Below are 23,627 nucleotides of genomic sequence, written 5' to 3'. Positions count from 1 at the left end.
GATGGAAAGTGTGTTATGACACACCAGCATTCACAGATGCGGGGCTCTTTTCTCTGGGAGTGAGATATCAAAGTAGCCTGGCATCGATCCCCGGGAGCAATCAATAGGAAGCCATTGCACCTTTGTATTTGTTGCTCAGCAGTCTGCCTTCTTCTGAAATGGGCGATCATGACTCCAAAACTGTGTGTGGATGTGTGTGTGCTTATTTTTCACGGATATTTGCTGCAGTGTGTGCCTGTGTGTTGGGATCCTATGGGTTTTGCATGCTGTTTCGGCAGGTCACTATGCATGAGGGGTGTCAATATGCAAGGCTGGGTTGTTGTGTGTGTGTGTGGGTTTGTTTGTTGCAGCCGCTGACAGGTCCAGTAATACTGACAGGACGCAGGCATTTCCCATGAGGCAGTGCATGCTGACAGCAGCTGGCCACGAAGAACAACAGCTGCTGATTGGCTTCCAGTTCAAAAAGCCCACACAGAGCTTAGCCTTCCTCTCTATCCCCCACTATACATATATATTTACTTTTTTTTTTCAATTTCTTAGTTTTATTGCTAACATAGCCTCCCCCTTTGTCTGTCTCTCTCTCTTCCCAATATAAAAGCATTATTTTCTCTTTAGTTAAGGCACACATACGCTCCATATTCCCTGACTATGTTTGGACAAAACTTTTGGTGCTCGAGGGAGGAGAGGAAGAGGAAAAAAATAAAATAAAAGCGAGTTATGGATTTTTCTACGACACCCCTCATTGTCCATTTGGCTTCCACCTGTGCCGCCATGCTTGACCAACCCTCTCCCACCTTCACGATTGTCTCTTGATTTACACGCCTTACAGACAGAGATAGGGCTTTGGCACACGTACAATAAGGACACGTACACACGCTCAGGCACTCCTCTGCTGTTCCGCAGACCCAATCATGTCCCCTATCATTTAGATGTGGGACTAAGATTTACATATGCAAATAGGAATTGGCCAATTTCAATTGAAGAACATACGCTATGCATATCTGTGCAAATATGTGGCTCTCATTTGAGAGTAGGGAATTATTCTGATTATAGGCAGTGTTGGGGACTGGATGGTAGGGTATAGGGATGGTAGTGTGTGTGTGCACTGTAAATGTGTGTCCATTGTTGTATTTCTGATCAAGTACATGAAAAAGGGCATACTGTACAACAGCACTGTGCCAATAAAAAATAATAATAACATAATTGGCAAGTTCACTTGTCTATGCTGGACGATTCCACATCTTAAAGCCCCTATCTCACTGGGCTGCGACTGTTTGCGACAAGTTGGAGACTGCATTCGCAAACGAGTCTCTAAACTGTCTCCAAACGTTCGCGGAGGTCTCAATTTCCTCGCATGAGTCGCAGAGCCGCGCAGTCTTGTCGCATGAATTTTGAACATGTTCAAAAAAAGTGTGCAACAAATCAGTCTCAAAATAGTCTCAGAGTCGTCGCAGGTGTGTCGCACGCGTCGCAAACCCTTCTCAATTTAGTCTCCGCGAGTCAGAAAGTGCGAGAAGTGTGAGACAACTTTGCGAGGGTTTGGCGACATATGAAACTAAATTGCGACTGATTTGAGACAAAAAGGAGACTGACATTCCGTTCGTGAGACATAAATGCGACCTTCCGGCAAAGACATTCGCAAACGTGTCGTGAGGAACCAACTCAGTGAGACTGCAAGTGAAAATTGTCGCAAATTGGCACATTTTGTCGCAATTTTGTGTATCCAACTGGTCGCAAACAGTCGCAGCCCAGTGAGATAGGGGCTTAAAATGTACTCTTAATGTTGCCATTAACAGGATATTTCCTTAACATTCACCATACTATGTTTCCTGCAGATCAGTCATTAATTTCAATTAGCGACACCTAAAACAAACAAATCTCATGAAATGCACAACCTGGCTGAACGTTTGCTACATGGCAATGCAATGCCAAGTCAAAGTAATATTAGGATAATACTATTAGGTTTATATACAGTCCCCTCCATAAGTATCGGAACAGTGAGGCCATTTCCTTTATTTTTGCTGTAGACTGGAAACATTTGGGTTTGACACGCAGGTACAAGCATTGTACCTGCTAAAGAGGAGACTGAAGAGAGTAAGCAAACAGCAACTGAATAAGGCTGCGGTGAAAGCCTGGAAAAGCATCAAAAAGGAGGATTCAAAAGTTGTGTGATGTCAATGGGTCACAGGCTTGATGCAGTTATTGCAAGCGAAGGATTTGCAACAAAATATTAAGTCTTATTCACTTTAATTTATTTGAAGTCTATCTGTTCCAATACGTTTGCTCACCTAAAAATGTGGTGTTCCTTTACAAATAATGCTATCTTCTCAGTTGTGTATCAGATCCAGATGTGAATACCTGGAAATTAAAGCTGAAATGTTGATCTATTGTCTCATATTCATATTTTGGTGTCAAACCCAAATGTTTCCGGTCTACAGCAAAAATAAAGGAATTGGCCTCACTGTTCCGATACTTATGGAGGGGACTGTATAAATGAGTGTTAAGATGTAATGTCCTCATCTGGAAATTATTTATACTTTTTGATGATGGTATGAGCCATCAAAAATATATAACATAACATTTTTGAAAACCACGACATAAGACAAAAAAAAAAAATATGTTTTACCTCCGCATTAAATGTGCATTGATGAGTCAGTGGTTTGTGCAGAAAGGGATGCTTCAGATGTTTTACAATGGGAATATATACAGTATATTACCCCTGATAGAGTATGCTCTCACCAGGTTATCCCTTCATGATTCACTTGCTGACCTCAGCCTGGGTCATCTGTAACAGGTTGGAAAGTTTTCTCTGTATGGGTGCAGACACATTGTCATTCATTTACTTACTTTATGGACAAAGGTAAACCGTGCCAGACATTTCAGTGGGAGCTGGGTGTTGGCTGTGTCTTGGCCTGGCAGCGTTTCTACCTGAAGCTTAAGAGGACAACATGGCCAACAGCTGCTTGTCTGTCTGTTCTGTCTACCAGTGACAATGTCTGCAAACCCTCCTGCCAAGTGCATAGAATCACAGTCTGAATTCCGCATGTATTTCACGGTCCAGTAATCTATCCTATTGTATATTCCCATTCCTGTCTTGCACTTTGTCCAATTTTTTTCTTTTGACCAGTCGGATGTGGGTGTCCGACTTTGATATGTGGCTCACTTTTGGATTACACCGCATCCTTAGATAATGTTTGTGTGTTATTGTGTTGCTGGTTTAACATAAATCAAACGTATCCAAAAGGGAAAATTGGAGCTTTGAATATAAAATCAATGTTTGCTACAAAAGTATGGCTCATTTCCCTTGATGGTTACTGTTTCCATTACTCAGGCTGAAAAACACATCAGTTCATGCAGAATTATGTCCCTGCTTCATTCTGTGTATAGTTTCGGAAAGGCTGAATTATTAAGTACACACACTTTCCCAAGAGTTTCAGTGCTTTAATGGCAGAGTTGGATACAGATTTAGAAGCATGTAAATATACAGTACATGCACGCACATACAGCCACTTTTCCAACCACACACATTCCCCAGCAATATTTTATTCTGATTCCAATGCTATTTATTCACATTCACGTTCCCTGCCTTGAACTGTGCTGTTCTTGCTTTAAAAAAGGTAGTCATAAAAAAACAACAAGCTACACAGCCTTTTGTTGAATTTCTCCTCTCAAACCACTGCTTCATTTTACATTACTATGAAATGGGATACAGTGAGCCTGTCCTCATGTTGGCATTTGACCAATATGTTTTTGTTAAGGATTTTAAAAAAAGGGTGGAGAGTGTCTTTCTTGAAGAGAAAAATGCCGCTAAGACAATATGACAAGACAATACCTAGGGCCTATTGTATCAGTTCACACACTACAGACAGGTATCGATGGTGAGTAAAAATAAGCAAATTTTGACAAAAAGTGTTATTATTATAAACAACAAGGTGTGTATGGTGAAAAGCAGTTTTTGCACATTTACAGGTCCACGCTTTGGTTTTAAAGTAGTAAAGAAAGGTCAAAATGAATCCGTGTACCTTCCGTTCAATCCATATCCGTTTGGAAATCAAAACACGAAAAACGAAAAGTGACCTGTTTTTTTAATAATCATCCTCTCATCTACATTATATATTATACTAAAACACGTTTTTATCTATTTTTAATCACAATTCATGACCAGGATATCAAATATGAGAATAATGGCCTAAATGTTGATTTTGAAAAATACATGTTTGAATTTAGTGAAAGAAGTGCGTGCGCACGCGTGTGCGTGTATGTGTGTGTGCGCGCGCGCCCAGAGGCGAACTTAACCATTGCGCAAAGGTAGGCAATTGCCTTGGGTCTCATAATCATCTAATACATGTTTGTTTTACTCTTCATTCATTAATCACCAATTATGTGCAGACGTCAGCATCGCACTGGGAACTGAGGGACACACCCTACATTATTGATAATGTTATTGATACTCGTGATCAGCTGAGGCATGAGCCCCAGTGCAGACAGCTGCATATGAAAGCATTTGTATTGGTTAGGTCCACGAGTGAAAATTGCGTCTGAGGCGATCGTCGTCTCTGTCTCTCTTTTTTCCCTGTCTTCACTTCACTTGCCGAGTCAAAGTGGGCAATCGCCCAGTTTAAGGGGACGCGCGTGCGTGTGTGTGTGTGCGTGTGTGTGTGTGTGTGTGTGTGTGTGTGTGTGTGTCGAGGAAAGAAGAAACTTGTATAAGCTATATTTTGTCCACGTTTAGGCTATAGGCTATCTGAATTGAGCTTTTTGTCAAATAAGGCTCTTGATGTTAGCCTATGACAGAAAATGACATAGCAGCCTTTGGCAGCCAGCCAAAATATGTTTCCCCTCTCAATAAAGATTAAACATTTGGTGGTTTGTCCCGTTTTGATCTGGATCAACAGCTGTATGTCTGTCGCTGTTTAGATCATGCCTCGTTTCCTCTGAGCAGCACAGTTCGGTTCTGCACGGTTCGGCAGGGTTACCCTACTAGATCTGCCATGCGTTTCCACTACCGACAAGAGGCTTTAGCCTACTTAAAAGACGGAGATAGCCACGGTCAGAAAACAGTCTATGGGTCAGAGCCATCACGGCGCTGGCCGCGCATAGCTTGTGGCATTGTGGCAGCGGGACACATTTTAACCTAGCCTGGCTCCGCCCGCCCGACTACTTCCGGCCAAATTTCATTTTCCCTTCAGTAGTCAGTCTGGGTGTACAGTGCATTTCCCAGTTTTACCGGAGAATCTACAATCGTCCAATCAGCGAACAGAGCGAGTGGCTGAGAACGATTACGTCTAAGTCGCGCTCCAGTTTCAGTTGAATGCTGCGTTCCTTTATACTCGGAAGAAGAAGATTTCCGACTTGGTAGTTCCGAGTTCCGTCCTGTCTGTGTTCCAGTGCATCTGCTCGCGAAAGTATGGACGCCTAAAACCTTTCTCGTCCAAATAACTAAACGTTAGGCTCTAACAAGTTACTGTTGCCAGGTACCGGTAGATTCATAGACTACAATATGTAGTGAAGTCGGAAATTTCCGAGTTCCCTGTCCAACTGGAACGCACCGCCAGAAGCCGGCTCATGACACACGTGACGACCAAACGTGATGCGATTGGTTGGCTAATCCAGAGTGGCACTGGGCAGATCCAATAGTTTTAAACTTCGACAGACACCCGCCTCCAAGTGAATGAACGTTTGCCAATTACAGCACTTCCAGACCTTCTGTACAAATGAAATGAAGTACGATGGTCTGGTTGGACTGGGCTAATTTTAACCCGCTGATGAATATAAATTATTATTTGGAACTTCAAAAATGAAAATGCAAATTTTTTACATTTTCTGTTTGTCTACTTTCCCATTTTCTTATGTAAAGGGCGACATGGGAAATAAAAAATAAGAAATGGCAATCAATTCATGTTTTACAGGCATATTTTGAATAAAACAGTCCGTTTTAATTTTTTTTTAAATGAAACAAATAATTAAAAAATTAAATCAAACATTTTTTTTTCGTTTTTCGTGTTTTGATTTCCAAACGGATATGGATTGAACGGAAGGTACACGGATTAAAATTGATACGGCATAACTAAATATTATCCAGTGAGGCGAATATATTATTGACACTTGTATAAGAAAAACAAGTTTAAAGTCCACAAGAATATTATCGTCATACAAACCTATTTACAAGGAGTTACATAGTTGCTGACTTATAACTTGTGTACAATTCTAGACATAAACAGAAGCCTTAAAAAAGCACACTATGTTAGGCTATATTACAGAAAGCTTCCGATGAATGAAAGGCTTATAACAAATAAATGGGGTGTCGTGTGTCATTACTTTCTCCAGTAGAAGCGCATATGTACCATTTTCCCCCGGACAGTGAACTCAGCAATGAGACTACTACTTTAGTGTCGCCTGGTTGTGGGAGTTGTAGTCTATGGAAGCACTTCTCTCTCGTATCGTGTGTGGTGGAAAACTACAAGTTCCAGACTTGACAATGCGGAAGTAGCGCAACAAAACACTGTGATCTTGCAGCTGAGCTGAACCGCCGAGAAGATGTCTCATGTCGCCAAGAAAAGAAAATTGGATAAAACCCGACAGGACAGACTGTACTTCGACAGCTACACCGATGTTACTATCCACGAGGAAATGATAGCGGACCACGTCCGGACCAACACGTACCGGATGGCGATACTGAGTAACAGTGAGTCCATACGGGGTAAAGTCGTGCTGGACGTCGGGGCAGGCACCGGCGTTTTAAGCATGTTCTGTGTACAAGCGGGGGCTAAGAAAGTCTACGCCGTAGAAGCCTGTTCTATCGCCGAACAGGCTGTTAAAATAGTTAAACAGAACAATATGGAGGACAAAATTGAAATCATTCGGGGCACGGTGGAGACGGTGGACCTACCGGAGATGGTGGAGGTGATAGTGAGCGAGTGGATGGGTTATGCCCTCCTGCACGAGTCTATGCTCAACTCGGTGCTGTACGCGCGCGACAAGTGGCTGCAGCCGGGCGGAGTGATACTGCCCAGCAAAGCCGAGCTCTTCATCTCCCCCATCTGCGACCCGGTGGTGGAGGATCGCTTACATTTCTGGCACACCGTCAAAGACCAGTACGGCGTCGACATGTCCGGCATGGCCGACTTCGCCAGGAGGTGTCTCATGAACTCTGACATTACCGTGAACCCTGTGACCTTGGAGGACGTGCTCTCTCACCCGGCCCGCTTCGCCGAGCTCGACTTATACACGGTGACCGCGGAGGAGCTGCGTGAGGTGAAGGGCCGCTTCAGTTGCGAGTCGTTCGGCTCGGCGGCGGTGAACGCCTTCTGTGTCCACTTTACGGTGACTTTCCCGTGCCCGGGCCCGGACAACAAGCCAATGGTGCTCTCCACGTGCCCTTTCAAGCCGGAGACACACTGGAAGCAGGCGGTGCTGTACCTGGACGCTCCCGTGGCCGTGGAGCAAGACACGGTGGTGAGCGGAGAGGTCAGCATGTATCCCTCCGAGGACAGCGCCAGGCATATATGCATCCATGTGGACTACACGATAGGAATGCACAAGAAACAGTCCAAGACTTTTTCCATCCCTGACTGGAGCAGTGAAGCCCAGTCATAATGTTGCATCAACATGTAGTGTTACAGTTTAATCATCAGGCAACACAATCCTCCTAAGATCATGAGTCCATATGATTCCCAAACCTGCATAGGCCTACTGATGTTAATGTGAGTGGAGCCATAACTATTCTGACCAGTGTTTCACATTCTTCATAGCTAAAAACTATTACAACTCTAGAGCGAATGCAAACAGATTGCATCTGACATTCAAAGACATTAGTTTTTTGACCCATCTCTCTAGGCTGAGGTCTTTAGAAAAAACATTGTGGCCACTAGTCTACGGTTGATATCTTAACCACAGTACATGTTATCAGTTTGGAGTAGTTTGTTTATATGCTTGTTTTCACACCCAATAAACCATTGTCAATAAAGTTTGGAAGAGGAGACATGTATGTCCCTAACTACTTATTTCCTCATCCTCACTCAACCAAACCAGTTATGTGTCTATGAAAGCCTGCTCTGATATTGCATCCTGTATAGTTACACCCTGAAGGAAACATTTTCTACCAACACATTGCAGTAGTACTGAGCAGGGGAAAAAACAGTTTCTCAACAATAAATATTTCAGACACTTGAATAGGTCATTAGTAATACATAACAAGTAAAGAAATACATACAATAAACATATACAAAATATACATAAATACTTGCGCAATTTGAACAATTTGTGTGCAAGCTGATATTTCAGTGTTTTTCCAGAGTCCAGAAGGTGAGTATTGAAAGCAGCTCTTCCTAGGACTTGTTAAAGCCTCAATGTTGCTATTTTCTGACTCATCAATAATTGTTCGTTCTATAAGCTTTATTGTCAAAATAGTCAACAATAATTTTTTCGTCAATCAGCTAAATCATTTATCTGATTAATCATTTCAGCTCCAGTATTTAAGGGAGCACTCACACTAGGCCATCTGTTCCGTGCTCAAGCTCATTTGCATACTAAAGTCTAGATCGTTTGGCTTGTGTGAGCACGCCATCCGTATTCCAGCACGGAACACTTCATTGGCCGCGGACCGCTTGGGAGAGGTGTGCCCGGGCACGGTACAGATGCTAATGAGATGACACACGCACAGACACGCAACGTGAGCTAGATGACATCCTTAGAAGCAGCGCTGCAGCAGCAGGAGCAGTTGAGGCGTTCCATGTGTGGTCAAAAAAGTGCGAGAGAGGCAGCAGTATTGTTCTGTGTTTTTGTTCTCCATTGTCCTTCTACTAACTCTGGCAGCGAGGATGCTTGGTGATAACATATGTATCGCATTACGATGTGATGACGTGTGTATGAAGGAGCAATCGTGCCCAGGCCACGGCCTTTGGGAGAAGTGTGAGCACAGGCCAGCGGGGGAGTGGGGAGGGGGGGCAATCGTACTGGAGCACGGAACAGTCAAACTTGCCTAGTGTGAGTGCGCCCTAAATTTAAGCTGTTTTATTCTTGTTGTGATGCAGTATTCAACCATCACAACAAACTAAATCTCTCCTGGCTAATTAGAGTTGGAAGCGGGTGTGTAGCTCTGTACAGCAGGGTGAGCCAGGTTTCGTTGGAAGATTTTACAAATTGTTGGATAAAATCAACGCCATGCTGCAGACATCAGAAATTCCAATTAATTTAATCATGCATATTGTATTGAATCTGATCAAATTGCTGCACTCAAATAAGGATTAAACTAATATATTGACTTGGATGAGCTGTAGTCGACAGGCAGGAGGCTGCATGGGGGGGGGGGGGGGGGTTCTACTGGCTGGTTTGCAGTTTGTATTAACAAACTAAATTGGCTCATTATTTTGGTTTTAAATCTTTCACACTGTCATTTATTGCCAGAAACCACCAATATAATCCACATTTGTGTTTATACAGCAGCATTCTTCAAAAGAGAAAACACTGTTTTTACGTTTTACTTGTTTACTTTACTTGTCCTTTAAGGATGACACCTTAGTTTTTTTAGTATATTAAAACTCCTTGATAAACATGTTTATTAATCTGTTTTCATCTTTACTGAACAAAAAAATTGCTAGGTCTGCAGGTTTAGACACTCATTCGTTCAGTTTCTGCCCTGGGAGTGAACTGTTCTTTGTGACTTATTTTCAGGAGAACTGCATCACATTTCACAAGGTGAATTATTAGATTGGTTATTCACAACAAAAGTATTTTTTGACTGATATTGAAGTTTAAATGTGGATGTTGCCTTCGATGAAATAAGAAAAGCCAGGGGTGCCCATAGCACAGTTGGTAGGGCGTCTCCACCCGGGCCAAGGCCCCGCAGCGGATCCGGGTTCGAATCCTTCCTGGGGTCCTGGTCGGACCCCAGGAAGACTAGCTCTCACTCCGGTGTGTTGCTAATGGGGATCCTAATAAATCAAATCAAAAAAAAATCCTTCCCGGGTCAGTTCCCTGCATGTCCTCTCCTCTTTGCCCCATTTCAACACTGTCTCCCCAATCTGTCTAACAAAGCAAAAATCCCCCCCAAGAAATAAATCTTAAAAAAATAAGAAAAGCCAACTAACTTTTTGCTGGATAAATATAAATGCATATTACAAAATACCAACTGAATATAACTATTCTCAACTTTGATAAATAATTATTTGTCTATAACTTAAAAGTCATGTTAATTCAGGGGAGGTTGATTTGTTAACATTTTCAGAGCCTGCAGTTAGTTTACAAAACATATTGCCTCTACATGTAAGTTATTATTATTGAATAATTATATCATCATAAATCAAATCAAAATTATTTGGGGGAGCCTGCAACCAAACACAAGACAAGAATATGCTTGTAAACAAAACTACCGGACCTGCTGCTGTAAGCAACAACAGTGAAACAGTAACTTTTCAGGAAGCTTTCTAATTTCAAACAATGTTCCAAGGATCCATTTTTACTGTGAGGAAAGGTTGTTTTTCAGTTAAGAGAACATATTCACTTCTTTGACACACCCAAAGTAACATAGTCTACATTTAAGTGTATCTTAGTTTACATTTCAATTCAAGTCATACGGTGTAAATGGTTCTCAGCACCAACATTATAATTACAGAGCAGTGAAGAAATAAATATAGATCCCTAAAAACGTTCAGTGATAATTCATGTCTTACATCATCATGTTGAATATATGGGGGTCATTTGTTTCAGCGTCATTGGCAAAAATGTGAAACACTCAAATGAAAACATTGGAAATTAATCAAAAGCTATAGTGTCTACAAGTCAAGCGCCATTGTCTGTCAGATTGGGAATAATGGCTGAATTACATTTTGCAACTGCAACCATCAAACCTAGAAAGCTGATAGAATACTCACACAGCTGCTGCTATTTCACAATGACATGAAACAAACTGATAACCTATGTTAACTTTAGTCATGAATCATGATGAATAGTGAAAACACTTACTGTACAAATCTGACCCCCTCATGTTCCTCTAAATGTATACGATTTGGCACTGGAGAAATATGTCATTCATGCCTCAACATTTGAAGACCAACTGAAACAAATAACTACAGCTTTGTTAGTTTGACCTAAAATGTAACTCTGGAAAGAGAGATTCAGTAACACAATTGTCAAGTTACAACACAATGCCATGATAAGTGACAGGAGCTGCAACTGCAAACAATATATTCGGTGCAGCAATCAAACACATGATGTGTCAGTAGATTGGAGCATTAGAATTTCCCGCAGATACCCATCATATATAAAACCGCGTAAGGCCATTAAGTTTGTCGGTTCTGTGCTACTGTAGAAAAATGGCAATGCAACATGGCGGCCTTGGTGGAGGGCACCCCCGCTCAAATGTAAAAATAAAAAAACATTTATTTTCATGCATTTACACACTAATTAAAACCTACTTATGAATATTTTAATCCATTTCTACAAAGTCTATTCTGAAAAACGCCAATTCCTTTTACACACTGCACCTTTAACTTACAAGTATACTTTGGATGGAAAAAGCACATGCAGGGATTGAAAATGTCGAGTTTATTAACAGTGGGAAAGAAAATACATATTTTCAAATGTCTGACACAGGTGTGTTTGCTGGCTCAGTGCGTTGATGTGAAAGGGCTGCACAGTATGAGGTGGCTTTTTCACTGTCCCTTTTTGTTACCCGTGAAGCACTTTTGGGTCAAAGAAAGACTGAACTAAATGTATTCACTTTTCACTCAAATTAAATTCTAGACTCGCAGCTCTGCTTCTACAGGTGCCCAGGAAAGAGAATATAGCCCTGCAGGCAGAACAATAGAAGGTGTCCAGAGAATGGAAATGTCAAATGCAGTGCAGAGCCCCACACACTGTTAAGCCCCAATAATCAAACTTGTGCATGCGCGGCCACTCTTGGCCACTTAATGCTAAACTAATTGTGATCCATTCATTCCTGCCTGAAATGATTCGGAAACCATTAGAAACAAGTGTTGAACATTGAAATGGGATTATTTGTGTTGTATCGCAGCAATTTAGGAGCCAATCAATAGACGATGTGCTTAATCGAACGGATTTCAAGACTCATCGTTCAGTGCAGGACTGCTGAACCCAACTGAGGGACAGGACAGCGTCTGCTAGAGTCACAATATATGCAACCTTTTGAACAACCCTATTACTGGTGGGAATATTGCATGAGTTACATGTGCTAGTATAATACATTATGTTGTAATGGTCTTAAAATATTCCCAATTTGGTGTGATTATAGCTCCTTATATTCTGGTATTTGGATACTTGTTATGTACACTGTTTATGTTAGTTTAGCATTGATTGTATTTTCTTCTTTTGGGATTTTCTTAAACCTCATTTTAATTGGACAGAAAATATGCATTATTTTACAGGTGCAATATGCAGTTTCAGTGGAGGGGGATTTGTTTACATTTTAAATTTCAAAACATATTTACTCGACCAGTAATCTGTAATATTCAATACTTCTATCATCAAAAATATATATTTTGAGGAACCTGGAACCAAACGTAAGACTAGAATATGTTTGTAAAGAAAACTGTGGGCCCAGCTGCTGTAAACAACACAAGTAAGAAAGTAGCTTTTTAGGTAGCTTTCTAACTCCAAACAATGTTCCAGGGATCACATTTTCCTGTTTCTAAAGTTTGTTTATTAATTTATGAGAATATAAAGTATCTTAGAAAATGTTCACTTCCCTGACATACCCAAAGTTACATAGTGCACCTTTAAACAACCTAATTAATTCCTTTGTTAATGCATTCAATCACAACTACATTTGACCTTATTTAACAGTAATTCTATTTTAATTGTTTGGGTATGCGAGTTTGTATTTGAGCTGAGTGAATAGGAAAAAATTGTCTTTATTAGAGACAGCAAATCTCATTGTGTGTTAACATGCAATGACAATAAATGCATTGATTGATTGATTAATTGATGCATTAATTCATTCAAAACTATCACACACATTTTCCTTTATTTTTAATTCTCAGCTGGCTCCCTCAGAGACCTCCACATCCTGGCTTTTGTAGCTATTCCAGTGTTGATTTGGCCAACCTCTATGCCCCTAGGTCCCGTTGGAACACCCAGTCTGAGGTGTTTGGCATTCTGCAGCAGGTTTTATTTATGGCGTCCTCTGTCGTTAGAATTCTCCCACTTTGAGCCAGAGAAGCCGTTCTTTCTTTGTGACGATATGATCACTTTGAGTCTGAGCCTTCTTTGCATTGTGACTGAAATTCAGTTTTGGTTTAATCGGAAATTGAGACGACAGCATCATCTTTTAATAGACCATGTTCCTTTTTCTCCCCCTCATATCAAAGGAGTGCTGGAGTTCAGTCAGAGTGGCCCACGATTACAATCCTCTTGATCAGCTTCCAGACCAAAGTATTTCTCCTGTTCCTCTGTTTCGGGCAGACAAATAGAGCGTGCTAATGATGCAGATTACAGTTTTACTTTGGCCTGTATGTAATTTCAGTGAGTTTTGGTAAAATGTACACACACACACACACACACACACACACACACACACACACACACACACACACAGATCAGTCAGTACTAACATACAAATATAGATTGTGTACAATGTAACCACAGACAGTATTAAGTGGTACACTGTGGTACACTGCAGCTGCATTAATTAGAGCAGATCAGCAGTGAGAAAGAGTTATACTTTTATACACAACATGAAGTTATGTCCTTCTTATTTTTTCTTCCCTTTTCTGTGTGACAACGATGATATGGATTTAATGTCACCTTGCTGGAATCAATTAGTGATTGCTTTGGGGCAAAAGTTATAAAGTACGTATGTAAAACAAAACTTTTAAAATGTGTTTATTTCTTTTATGTGATTTGATTTAAGATACCGGTAATGTGTATCGTTAGAAGCCCATTTAAATTCCTGCAGTCATGAGTTCCTGTTGATGTTTTTAGTGACCGGATTCACAAACTTCTCAGACATGGCGGTGGGTGGGGGAGCTACATTTTCGATCGCTGCTGAAATCCGACTGGACTCTGTTGGCGCGTAGAATCTAATCATTCATCCTTGCATGCTAATGACACCACGGATAAGCCAATAGGATACAATTCCCATTGTCAGTTACAGTAACCAATATTTCTGTCAGCACATCCTGTGAGGACAATTTGGGACCATGGTATTGACAAACGCTAATTTTCGCGGCCCAACCCCCGAGAGAGGTGGACTTCATTTCTCCGGGGCCCAGCAGGCCAGACCATTTGTCATCATTACCGTTAGCGAACGGGAACTGACCCGCGTGTGCCTACTGCTTAACCCCAAAATAACTCTGTCCACACTGTGTGTTCCTCCATATTTTTCTCAACCGTAATAGAACAGTACAAGTATTTAAACCAGAAACAGTATCTATCTTGACCCTGAGCTGCAAAAGCTACAGCCGGAAAAAGAAAGAAAAATCTGCTGCCTATCACGAAAGCATCCAGCTGAAAGCACTGAGGCGCGTCTTCACGGACGGACACACACCGCACAACAAGGACAGATCTGGATGCTGTCTGTTCAGAAAAGTAAATCCCGAATCACTCGCAGGGGCACGTGAATCTGAATGGGACGCCCCCCGATTCACAATCAGCCCGACACAGACGGCTCTCAGCTTGTGAGCAAAGTACAGATCCAGCAACTGTGTGGCCGCATCCTCCCCCTCCTCCTCCTCCTCCCCCCCCCCCCCCCCCAGTAATCCTTTTTCAATCATGCACTTTTTGGATTATGCCACTATGTAATTCTTCTCAGGTATTGTTTTATAACTTAATACGATATTTCAATGTGGGGTGAGTTGGGTTATGGCTTTAGGACACCGTGCGGAATTGGATAAGCGGCCTAGGATTGCAGGCAGCAGATTGGAGCGGGGTGGTTAGTGCCAGGCTGAAAGGAACGTGATGATAAACCTTTGACACAAAGTCCAAATGGAGCAGGAGCATAAAGGTGCTGAGACCCATCCTATTCAATCCCCTATTGTGATGTGAACCCTGGATTTGTCCTGACTCTCCCAAAGTGTATTGCATTGCAAGAGAAGTTAGCATGCTCTGCATAGTCAGGCAGTTCATGTAGGGTAGAGCCATCATCTTTATTCACCTTGTCCATATCGTACATAGACCAGATCAAGAGCTCAAAAGGTCAAGGTTACATTCTTCCATGTAACTTTGCATAGGAATATCTATGTCATTTGTGGGTCTTTTGTCATTTTACACCATCATTATTGCACTGAAGAAGTTTGTAACATCTAATGTATTTTCCCAAGTCACCACTGGTAAAAAATGTAGCTAAGGTATTTACTCAAGTAATGTACTTGAGAAAAATTATTTAGGTACCAGTGCTTAACATTAGCATTTCAATGTTTCATTCATTTTGTGAATTAAAATACATGAATGATCAAGGCATTTCATCACACCTCTGACAAAAGGTCCATACATCTAGCAGTGGCTTGATGCAGTCCTATATACGTAGCAACATAACTTGCAATGGTCTAATACAACCAGATGTACTTCTTCTCATGGGTTATATAGCAATATTGCCCACTCGTACGCATCGGTAATTATGATTTAACTAAACCTACACACACACATGCATGCACGCACACACGCACCCCACACACACTCCTACCCTCCTCCTCCCTCCACCCCATGTACTTACAAACACACTCCTCCGGATGAAAGCAACATTACCCTCCATTGAACAGGCGTAAAAAATCCAATATCTCTGAGCCTGGCGTCCGCCAGACAGGGATGTGCAAAGAAAAACAGCTTTACCCATCAATTTTCTAATATAACCATCATGCAATATGACAAGCATAAGAGCGAAAAAAAGAAACTTAACAAGACACAGGGGTGAAGGTGAGATGGGTGGTGGAGGAGGGGGTAACGCGCAATTATTGGTCTCTCAAGTAAAGAGCCATCATCTGTGAATAATTCTAATCATCCACATTCAAACACACCCTTATTTCATCCTCCTTGCTGACCTCTAGCACACCTTGCTTGACACAGTCCTTCCAACGTGTATACACAAGACATACAGTATAATGGTGTTTAAAGGTGGAGTCAGCCATTCTGCAGAATGCTTGTGGTCAAAACAGAAAATCAGTTTATATATCCTCACGATGAACAGGCATGTTGCTTGCTGCCTAGGTCACCTTTGTTTAATTCCCTTATACCAGTTTTGAGAGCCTGTGGCTGTGTAGATTTGTTTTGCGGACTGAGTATCAATAGATAAAGGTAAAAAGCACTTATTTAAGTGGAAAGTGTTCCCGAGTGATCTGAGCCTGTATTGCGGTGCAAACATTATATACTTCCCTTTTGCATTAGTCAATGAGTGGGAATTAAATGTGTTCTTTGGTAGATTCCCACTATGCACGTCACTTTTTGTGGCTGAGTGAATTATAAAGAGAGCTTCATGCCAAGCAGGTTGCCCTAGGGCTCTAAAAGGAGAGTGGCAGGGAGCTTCATGGAGAGATAGTCGACACTGAATCCTTAACCTTTCCACTGTGTCGCAAATAAAGTTAAAAATGAGTTAAATAAGTGCATAGCTGGTCTATACGCCAAGATGGCCGCCTTTCTGCACTGTTTATCTGCAGGGTTTGGTTTGGGTGTATTGATCAATACCAATGACTCACCTTAGTTTGGCTTGTTGAGATTTCTTCCTTTCAGAACGTACTAACAGGTTTATATGCTGCACCTGTCCTCTCTGCTGTAACTGCTCAGATTAGGGACAAGCGAGCAACGACTATAATAATGTATAATATTTGCAAGTTGCTAACAATATCAGCTACATAGCCTTTACACCACATGTTTCTGATGGATTTTCTGGCTTAGAAAGTCTACCAATGTCACACTTATTTGCAGATAGACAACGTTAAAAGTCACTTCTTAATGTAGCTTTAAAAAAAATGCTGCATAGCACCTTTAAACACTGCTAATTGCCACATCAATTGATATACCCCCATGATCCTAAACAACATGACTTTGATCAAGCTGAGTGGTAGTCTCTATCTAGCAGCAATGGGTCCAAATATGTTACACATTATCTTTACACCACCTTCTTTTGCTTTCTGTGTCTCAGGGAGGTGGTTTTACATCATTTCATTAAGTTACTGTACCATCAGTCTGTTCTGAAAGCTTTGCTTTCCCGACTGTTGTGCAGAGAAGAACAAAATTCCCATCATGCCATAAACTTGATGGCTTGGGGGGAATATTTTATTTTGGATTTCCCACAAATCCCTGATGCCGCTGATAATATTAAATATGCCTGTTATCTCAGTAATGTGTCGCAAAAAATGTGTCTGTGGAAAATGTTTACCAAAAATAAAATGAACATTAAATAAAATCTACAAATTGTAAAATAATTGCACCAGTTTAAGGTGTTTCTCTTCGGGGTTGCACTCAGCTTCGGCTCTCAGGTTTCAGCAAAGAAAATAAACTTCAGGTGAAAGTCAGTTGTCAGAGGCTCAGCGCCTCATTGTGTTTGAGAGCAGCGAGTCAGCGCTGTCTCTCACGCTCTTTCTTTAAGGAGCCACTTGGAATCATATTTTCTTATCCGCTTCTTCTGAACCAACTTTTTTGTTGCATCGTTACATTTGGCTTGCGGGGTTTTCTCCTGTCGTCTGCACTTGTGCTTTGTGTCCGGCTCATAGTGACGTTTGCGCTGGCACCGGGAGCTGTCCTCCATTCCCCGGGAGCGGCAGAGACAAGCTGGTCTATTCTACTGCGAGTCTCTCGTTCCCGCGCAGTGCCAAGATGTCCCGTCTCAAAGCGGATGTACTCGGCTGCAACAGGCTACACGACTGGCTGTCCTCGACGCTATGAAGCACTGAAGACTAAGGTGAGAGGCTCGGGGAGCTGATTTATTTTGGTTTAATTTTTCTTTAGGAGAAATCCGTGCGCGTAAACTTTGGAAGCCTCGCTACGACGCGCACCGAGTGGGTGGCCAAATTACGCGTCGTTATTAGAGAAAGCAAGCCCACTATTTTGAGAACACATGCTATTTATTTCATGATGTTCTTCTCTGCTTTCATTTAGTTTCCCTGTCTTCCCTATGCGTGGAAAACACGAGCGACACGTTTGGTGCGATGGCCAAAGAGCATTCAGGTGTTGCTTATAGTATCTTCACATTTAAATGAAATAAGATGTTTCGTTCCATAAGAGTAAACTGCTTTGTTCTTAAAATGTTATGCATAACACATCTGTATATGAGGCTATACGGGACACGTGGACGTGCTGTACGCACAGAACCAAAGCGCAATGGGCAAAGCATGTCCACCTCACGGTCTGTTGAAACGAATCAGTTATGCTCTGGGCTCTGCACATACATATCAACACACACATGATTCCTTGTAATAAAAAAAATAAGTGTATCTTACGTTGGATAATCACCTTTATTCCTCTCACCTGTTAAAATATTTTCTGTCCGGTGAAAAGAAAAAAAGATGACTTTGGCGCACGTTGTGTGTGAGCTCCAGGTACCTGGGCCTCTATAGGCTTGCACAGGGTGACCAAAGACTGCAAGCATCCACACATTCAGCTGTGTGGAGGCTTGTCAACCTGCTGCGAGGTTAACCTGTGCACCAAGTGCCGTGACCCTGCTTCTTCTATCACCCCTCCCTCTCTCCCTCTGTTAATCAATTAAGGCGCGTGAAGGCGGTGTACTCCCCAGTCTTGATAACATTTACTCTGCATTCATTAGAAATTATATTGGTACATACTAATATATATGTATTAAGTATTTTACACAGCCACATCCCCCCCTAACAGTCGTCCAGTTAATCCTGAGAGTTTAAAACAGTTTGGAATTAAATATTTAGTCCAAACTAGTTCCTTCAATTACACGTATATGCAGTTTAAACTACTCACTGAAATAGACCAATCTACACTTAGGCTTAGGCTACTTATACCCACGGTAGCGCTCCTTTTTTATATCGTTTTTTAATTAAAAAAAAATAAGAAAAAAAGTTGAATCACTTTTTGAACAATTACGCACCATCGTAAATTGTTACAAATGATTCAAACCGGCATTTCCTTTATTAAGTAAACTATGGCTTAAGCTGAGCACAAGGGCGTCTAATTCCAAACATTTCACAATCTGCGCACATTATCGGTTGGTTCGCCCAGTAATATCACTGATGTGGGAGTCAGACATTTATTTTTTCGTCTTTCTATTTTACCCGAAAGCAAACCATTCCTTTCCGACTATTAACGCCATGAAATTGTTGGATAAATGAACGCGATCAGAGGACCCCAACTACAGGCGATCCTCCCCCCTGCTGAGTTTTTAACGGGTGTGTGTGGGGGGGGGGGGGGGGGGAGGCTGGAGGGGTGTGGGAGAGGAACCAAAGGTGTGCGTATAGGGCGGGAAACAAGCTGAGTGAGTGCGCGTCTCATCAAATAGAGCCTAGAGCCTCGGACGCGCATTATCTTCCCCGTCATCTCTTGTCTGGGTCTGATCGCTCCGTCGGTCGGTCGGTCGGTGCTGCGCCTGGTAGACGTCCAGGAGAAGATGCGTTTGATGAGAGCTGGATATTATCAACAGACGAATCTAATTGGTGTGAATCATATCCCCCCGTTGAGAAGCTGAGACCCATACTCACAGCCTGGGAAAGGGAGAGTTAGGGGAGAAGAGATTCGCACATATACTGTAGATCCGATCGCAGGAGTATTTGGAAATGAAGGAATTATAAACGGAGGCACAAGGGGACGCACGCCAGCCAGTCAGCAAGTCAAAGTTTCTTTTGAGGTGGTGGTCTTTTTTTTTTTTTTTTTTAGCCTACTTCACTGTGATTTAGATTGACGCCGTGATGGAATGACACTTGGAGAGAGAGGTGAGGATGATGGACACTTTGGCACCGGACGCCCCCTCTTCTCAGAAATCCTTCCGTTCACAGCAGCAGCAGGCGCGCGCGGTGCTGACCGAGCCCTCGGGACGGTGATCAGTCATTTGTTTTGAAGTGGCAGGAAAATCCTCGTCTTGATCGTTTTCTCTCTCTCTCACTCCCTCCCTCCCCCGGCTCCCCCCAAAAACAAGAGTGAGAGATGGTGCGCACAGCGATTCCTCAGAGACTGACGTGCGTACTCATCACATTCCCGTAGAGGAGCGCATCTTAAAGAGCTTGGTTCTTCATTCATCTTCATTCCGCTGCTTTGAACTTACTTGTTGAACGGCGTTAAAGAGCAGTGGGACAGGGAGTGTACCCCCCGTGCGAAAGGGCCGTTCAAGAAACGTAAGTTGTTTTTCAATTGCTTGTAAAGTTTACTCTTTGTGTGTTGAAGCGTATAGTCTATGGAGTAGCTGGTTATGGGAGTTACCTGGCTCTGGCCTGGCTGCATTTATCTCCTATGATAAACAGATAAGGTTGTGTTTAATGATTTATTTTTACATTGCATAATCAACATTTAAGACTTCCTCAACCACAAAGGTAGACCTATATTCATTAGTATTTAATTTATTTATGTTCATATAAATGAGGCGACCTTGAATGCATCCCAAAACTTAACACCATTTCCTCAGGTCATTTTCAGAGGCGCCCCCTTGTGGAACTTTTTTTGTATCTAGTAATCGTTGCCTATCTATCACGCAAATTACATGTGTGTCATGCTGCAGGCAATTGGCCTACCTTTTAATACGTCATTGTATGAGCAGCCTATTACAGTTAAGTTCAGTTTTTGGTACATTGCTCCCAATATTGCCTCACTCTTTTAAATGCCTGATGGATTTCAAGGCTCCTTTATGCTCATTAGCCCAGTGGGTAAACTTAAAAGCATGTCTTTTATTTTCATTGTTTTATTTTATTTTTTACATAATACTCTCTGGCTGTGCCTGCTCCCTAGTTATGATATCATTTATAATAGTTATAATCTACAAGAGCCAAGTGATTATAGGCCTACCTTGGCCTGATATGGGATAATATAACTAACAATTATTCCTTTAAAGGAATGTTCATAACCATAAAAAAACATTAAATAAATTGGTTCATTGCTACGGCTCATGCTGGTTGAACATACTGTGCATATAACGTTTAGCATGACTGGATTAGAGCTGTAATTGAAATGCAGTTTAAATATTTGAGTTAGAAATATTAGTCACACATTTAGAAGTCATTGTTATGGACTCATTATTTGCTATTGCAGTCTGTTTTATTATTGCACAAACCTATTAAAAATAATGACTTAACAGGTAATAATGAGTCATCTTTTTGTGCTGTTGTTAGCGGCTGTCGCTTTAAACCAGCAAGTGGCTATTTCCTGCTCGTATGTCCAGCACGAGAGAGAGAGAGAAAGAGAGAGAGAGAGAGAGAGAGAGAAAGAGAGAGAGGGAGAGAGAGAGAGAGAGAGCTACTGTACCTGGGAGAGCAGCACATTCTTTAGAGCTAAAGTGGACATTTTCTGTACCCAGACATGTCACTGCGGTTTTCAGAATAATGTGCTAGCAGCCTTTTAGGAAAACTGTCTTTAATAATGCATAAGGTGTTCCTGTGTCGCGAAGGAGAGAAGCATGCTTGGTGGCGTGGAGGGAGGGAGGGAGGGATGAAGGGAGTGATGCTGGCTGGCAGAGGCGTGATCTGGTCTGGCTGTCTCATTGGTTGACCCGTGCACCGCCGTGAATGTGGCAGCTGGAGTTAACTGACGCCCGAGGGTGTTTCGGCTGGACTCGGGGCCGGCTTTGCCACAGTCACCCTGTCAAGAAGGGCTGCTCTCGGAGTGCATGTGGCAGCTTGTGGGGAGTGGGAGTGGGAGGGGGTGGATGGAGTTATAGGAGGGACAGAGGGGCTGGTAGATGGTAGCTGGTGGTGGCAAGTGAAGCACATCTTTAACAGTCAGGGACTATTGCATCGCTCTCCGGAGGCCTGACCTGTCTGTCTGGCTCCAGTATACACGCCGGAATTGGTTGAGAGGCTGAACCCACGACCTGTTAAAGGAATGATTACCTCAGCAGGGTTTAAGAATGGCCTTTTTTATTTTTTGTATTTGGTAGCCGGCACTAACACAGTATTTTTTTGTTCTTCATTTTTCAGTTTGTGTGAGTGTGGAAGAAGCCTTTCAAACTAAACTAATACAATTCTTTGAGGGTGAGAGACTTGTTATGGTTCACTTCTTTTAATTTTTGTATTGCATGCAGGTTTCACAGAAAGGTAACAATTCATCATGTTTGGGTTGGAAATTACGCCTCAATAAAAAGCCCACTTTTGGATTGGTCCACTTACCCTATAGAGCAGCAGAGCCACACAGCTTTGAATCCTTCCTTGAGGCTGCCCACCCATCCACAACACACAGTCACTTAACCAGCTGTCAGCCCTCCACCCATTCGCTACCTGTCGTCATTATTAAAAGATCATAAGTCTTGCCTTTTGAAGGCGGGCCGCGTTTTAAGAAGTGGAAAAAGAGCGCTAAGTGATGGGCTGACTCCGGAGGCAAGCCCCGGGGATGCGTTCGAGGCGTGCTCGCTGTTCCACGGCAACAACGCTGGCTGTCATGTTTGCAGGGCCATGCTCCTCTTTCTGTATGTTTATTCATGAGGACGGCGGGCCTATTGGCAGGTTGTTAACAGGCCAGATTAGGGATTCTGAAAAGGAATGCAATCTGGTGAGCCGGAGCACAGAGAGCAGGCAGGAGGCTGTTTTTTTTAAGCCTGGCCAGCTTCTATCTTTATCTATCTTTCATCTGCTTGTGACTGTCTGCCCTCCTGTCTCGCTGCCCTTCTCTCTCCCGCACTCTTGTTTCTCTTCTAGCAAGGCACTGGTGGGGAATATGAAACAGGTAGAGTGAGAAAAGATGAAAGTAGGTAGAGACAGGACAGAGGCATGGTCAGAAATTGCCCTTGAAAGTGCATAAAATGTGTGAAATTAGAAATGAAAGAGGGAGAGAAGTAGCCCAGACATCAGTGGTAACCTTATAATTATATTTCACCTCACTCCGGGCTGAGCACATCCTTTAGAGCTAAAGTGGATGTTTGGAAATTTTGGGGACAATTTGTCGAATTGCGGTGTGTAATTACCGCCCCTTGTGGGCCACCGTAGGAGATTTGTGGGAGATTATGACCCGACGGTTGTTTCCCGCTTCATCATGGGTGAGAAAGTATAGCAGCATAGGAGAAAATGCTGAACCCACACAGACCATAGAAAAACACCTTGGGTCAAAATCGACAAACCGATTTTGACCCTAACACATCTCTTCATGTGCTTGGACAGGAATTACTTACCCTGGACAAAATGTGCACTGGCAGGATTAGACTTAAAGGTGGAGTCAGCATTGCAGAGTATCTATCAACACTGGATATTTTTCACCACACACACACACACACACACACACACACACACACACACAGTAAGGGCAGGAATCGTGAGGAGATATTCACTGGTTTTGACAAAAAGGGATTTTCACAACAAACTTTCTCCAGAATCGCTGACTACACCTTTAACACGTGGAATGAGGGAATCTCCTTCATATCTGCCCCTTTTTTTGCGCATTTGATGATATGCATGATTTACAAGTGGCTCCCACCACTGGTAGGCATTGCGTGTAACATTTCCCTTGCGATTTGGCAGAAACACTCAGTGATGCTCGAGTGGCCCCGGGGATGAAATGGAAGCGGACACCAGGAGCTGTTTCTC

The 23,627-nt window shown here is 42.4% G+C and overlaps 1 protein-coding gene across 1 annotated transcript; it reads left to right on the top strand.

The window, feature by feature from the left end:
• Window positions 1–6,509: 6,509 nt before the first annotated feature.
• On the top strand, window positions 6,510–7,937 carry prmt6 (protein arginine methyltransferase 6). The gene has a single exon (XM_080050189.1). It carries the CDS (start codon window positions 6,538–6,540, stop codon window positions 7,594–7,596), a length of 1,059 nt encoding a protein of 352 aa, XP_079906315.1. The 5' UTR covers window positions 6,510–6,537; the 3' UTR covers window positions 7,597–7,937.
• Window positions 7,938–23,627: the final 15,690 nt, after the last annotated feature.

This window comes from Ammodytes marinus (genome assembly GCF_949987685.1).
Source record: "Ammodytes marinus genome assembly, chromosome: 21".
Classification (NCBI taxonomy): domain Eukaryota; kingdom Metazoa; phylum Chordata; class Actinopteri; order Uranoscopiformes; family Ammodytidae; genus Ammodytes; species Ammodytes marinus.
The sequence above is the reverse complement of the archived record's forward strand: the minus strand, read 5'-3'. Positions and strand labels throughout refer to the sequence as shown.

Excerpts from the sequence above, each read along its gene's own strand:
- prmt6 (XM_080050189.1), top strand. The coding sequence starts at position 6,538 with ATGTCTCATGTCGCCAAGAAAAGAAAATTGGATAAAACCCGACAGGAC.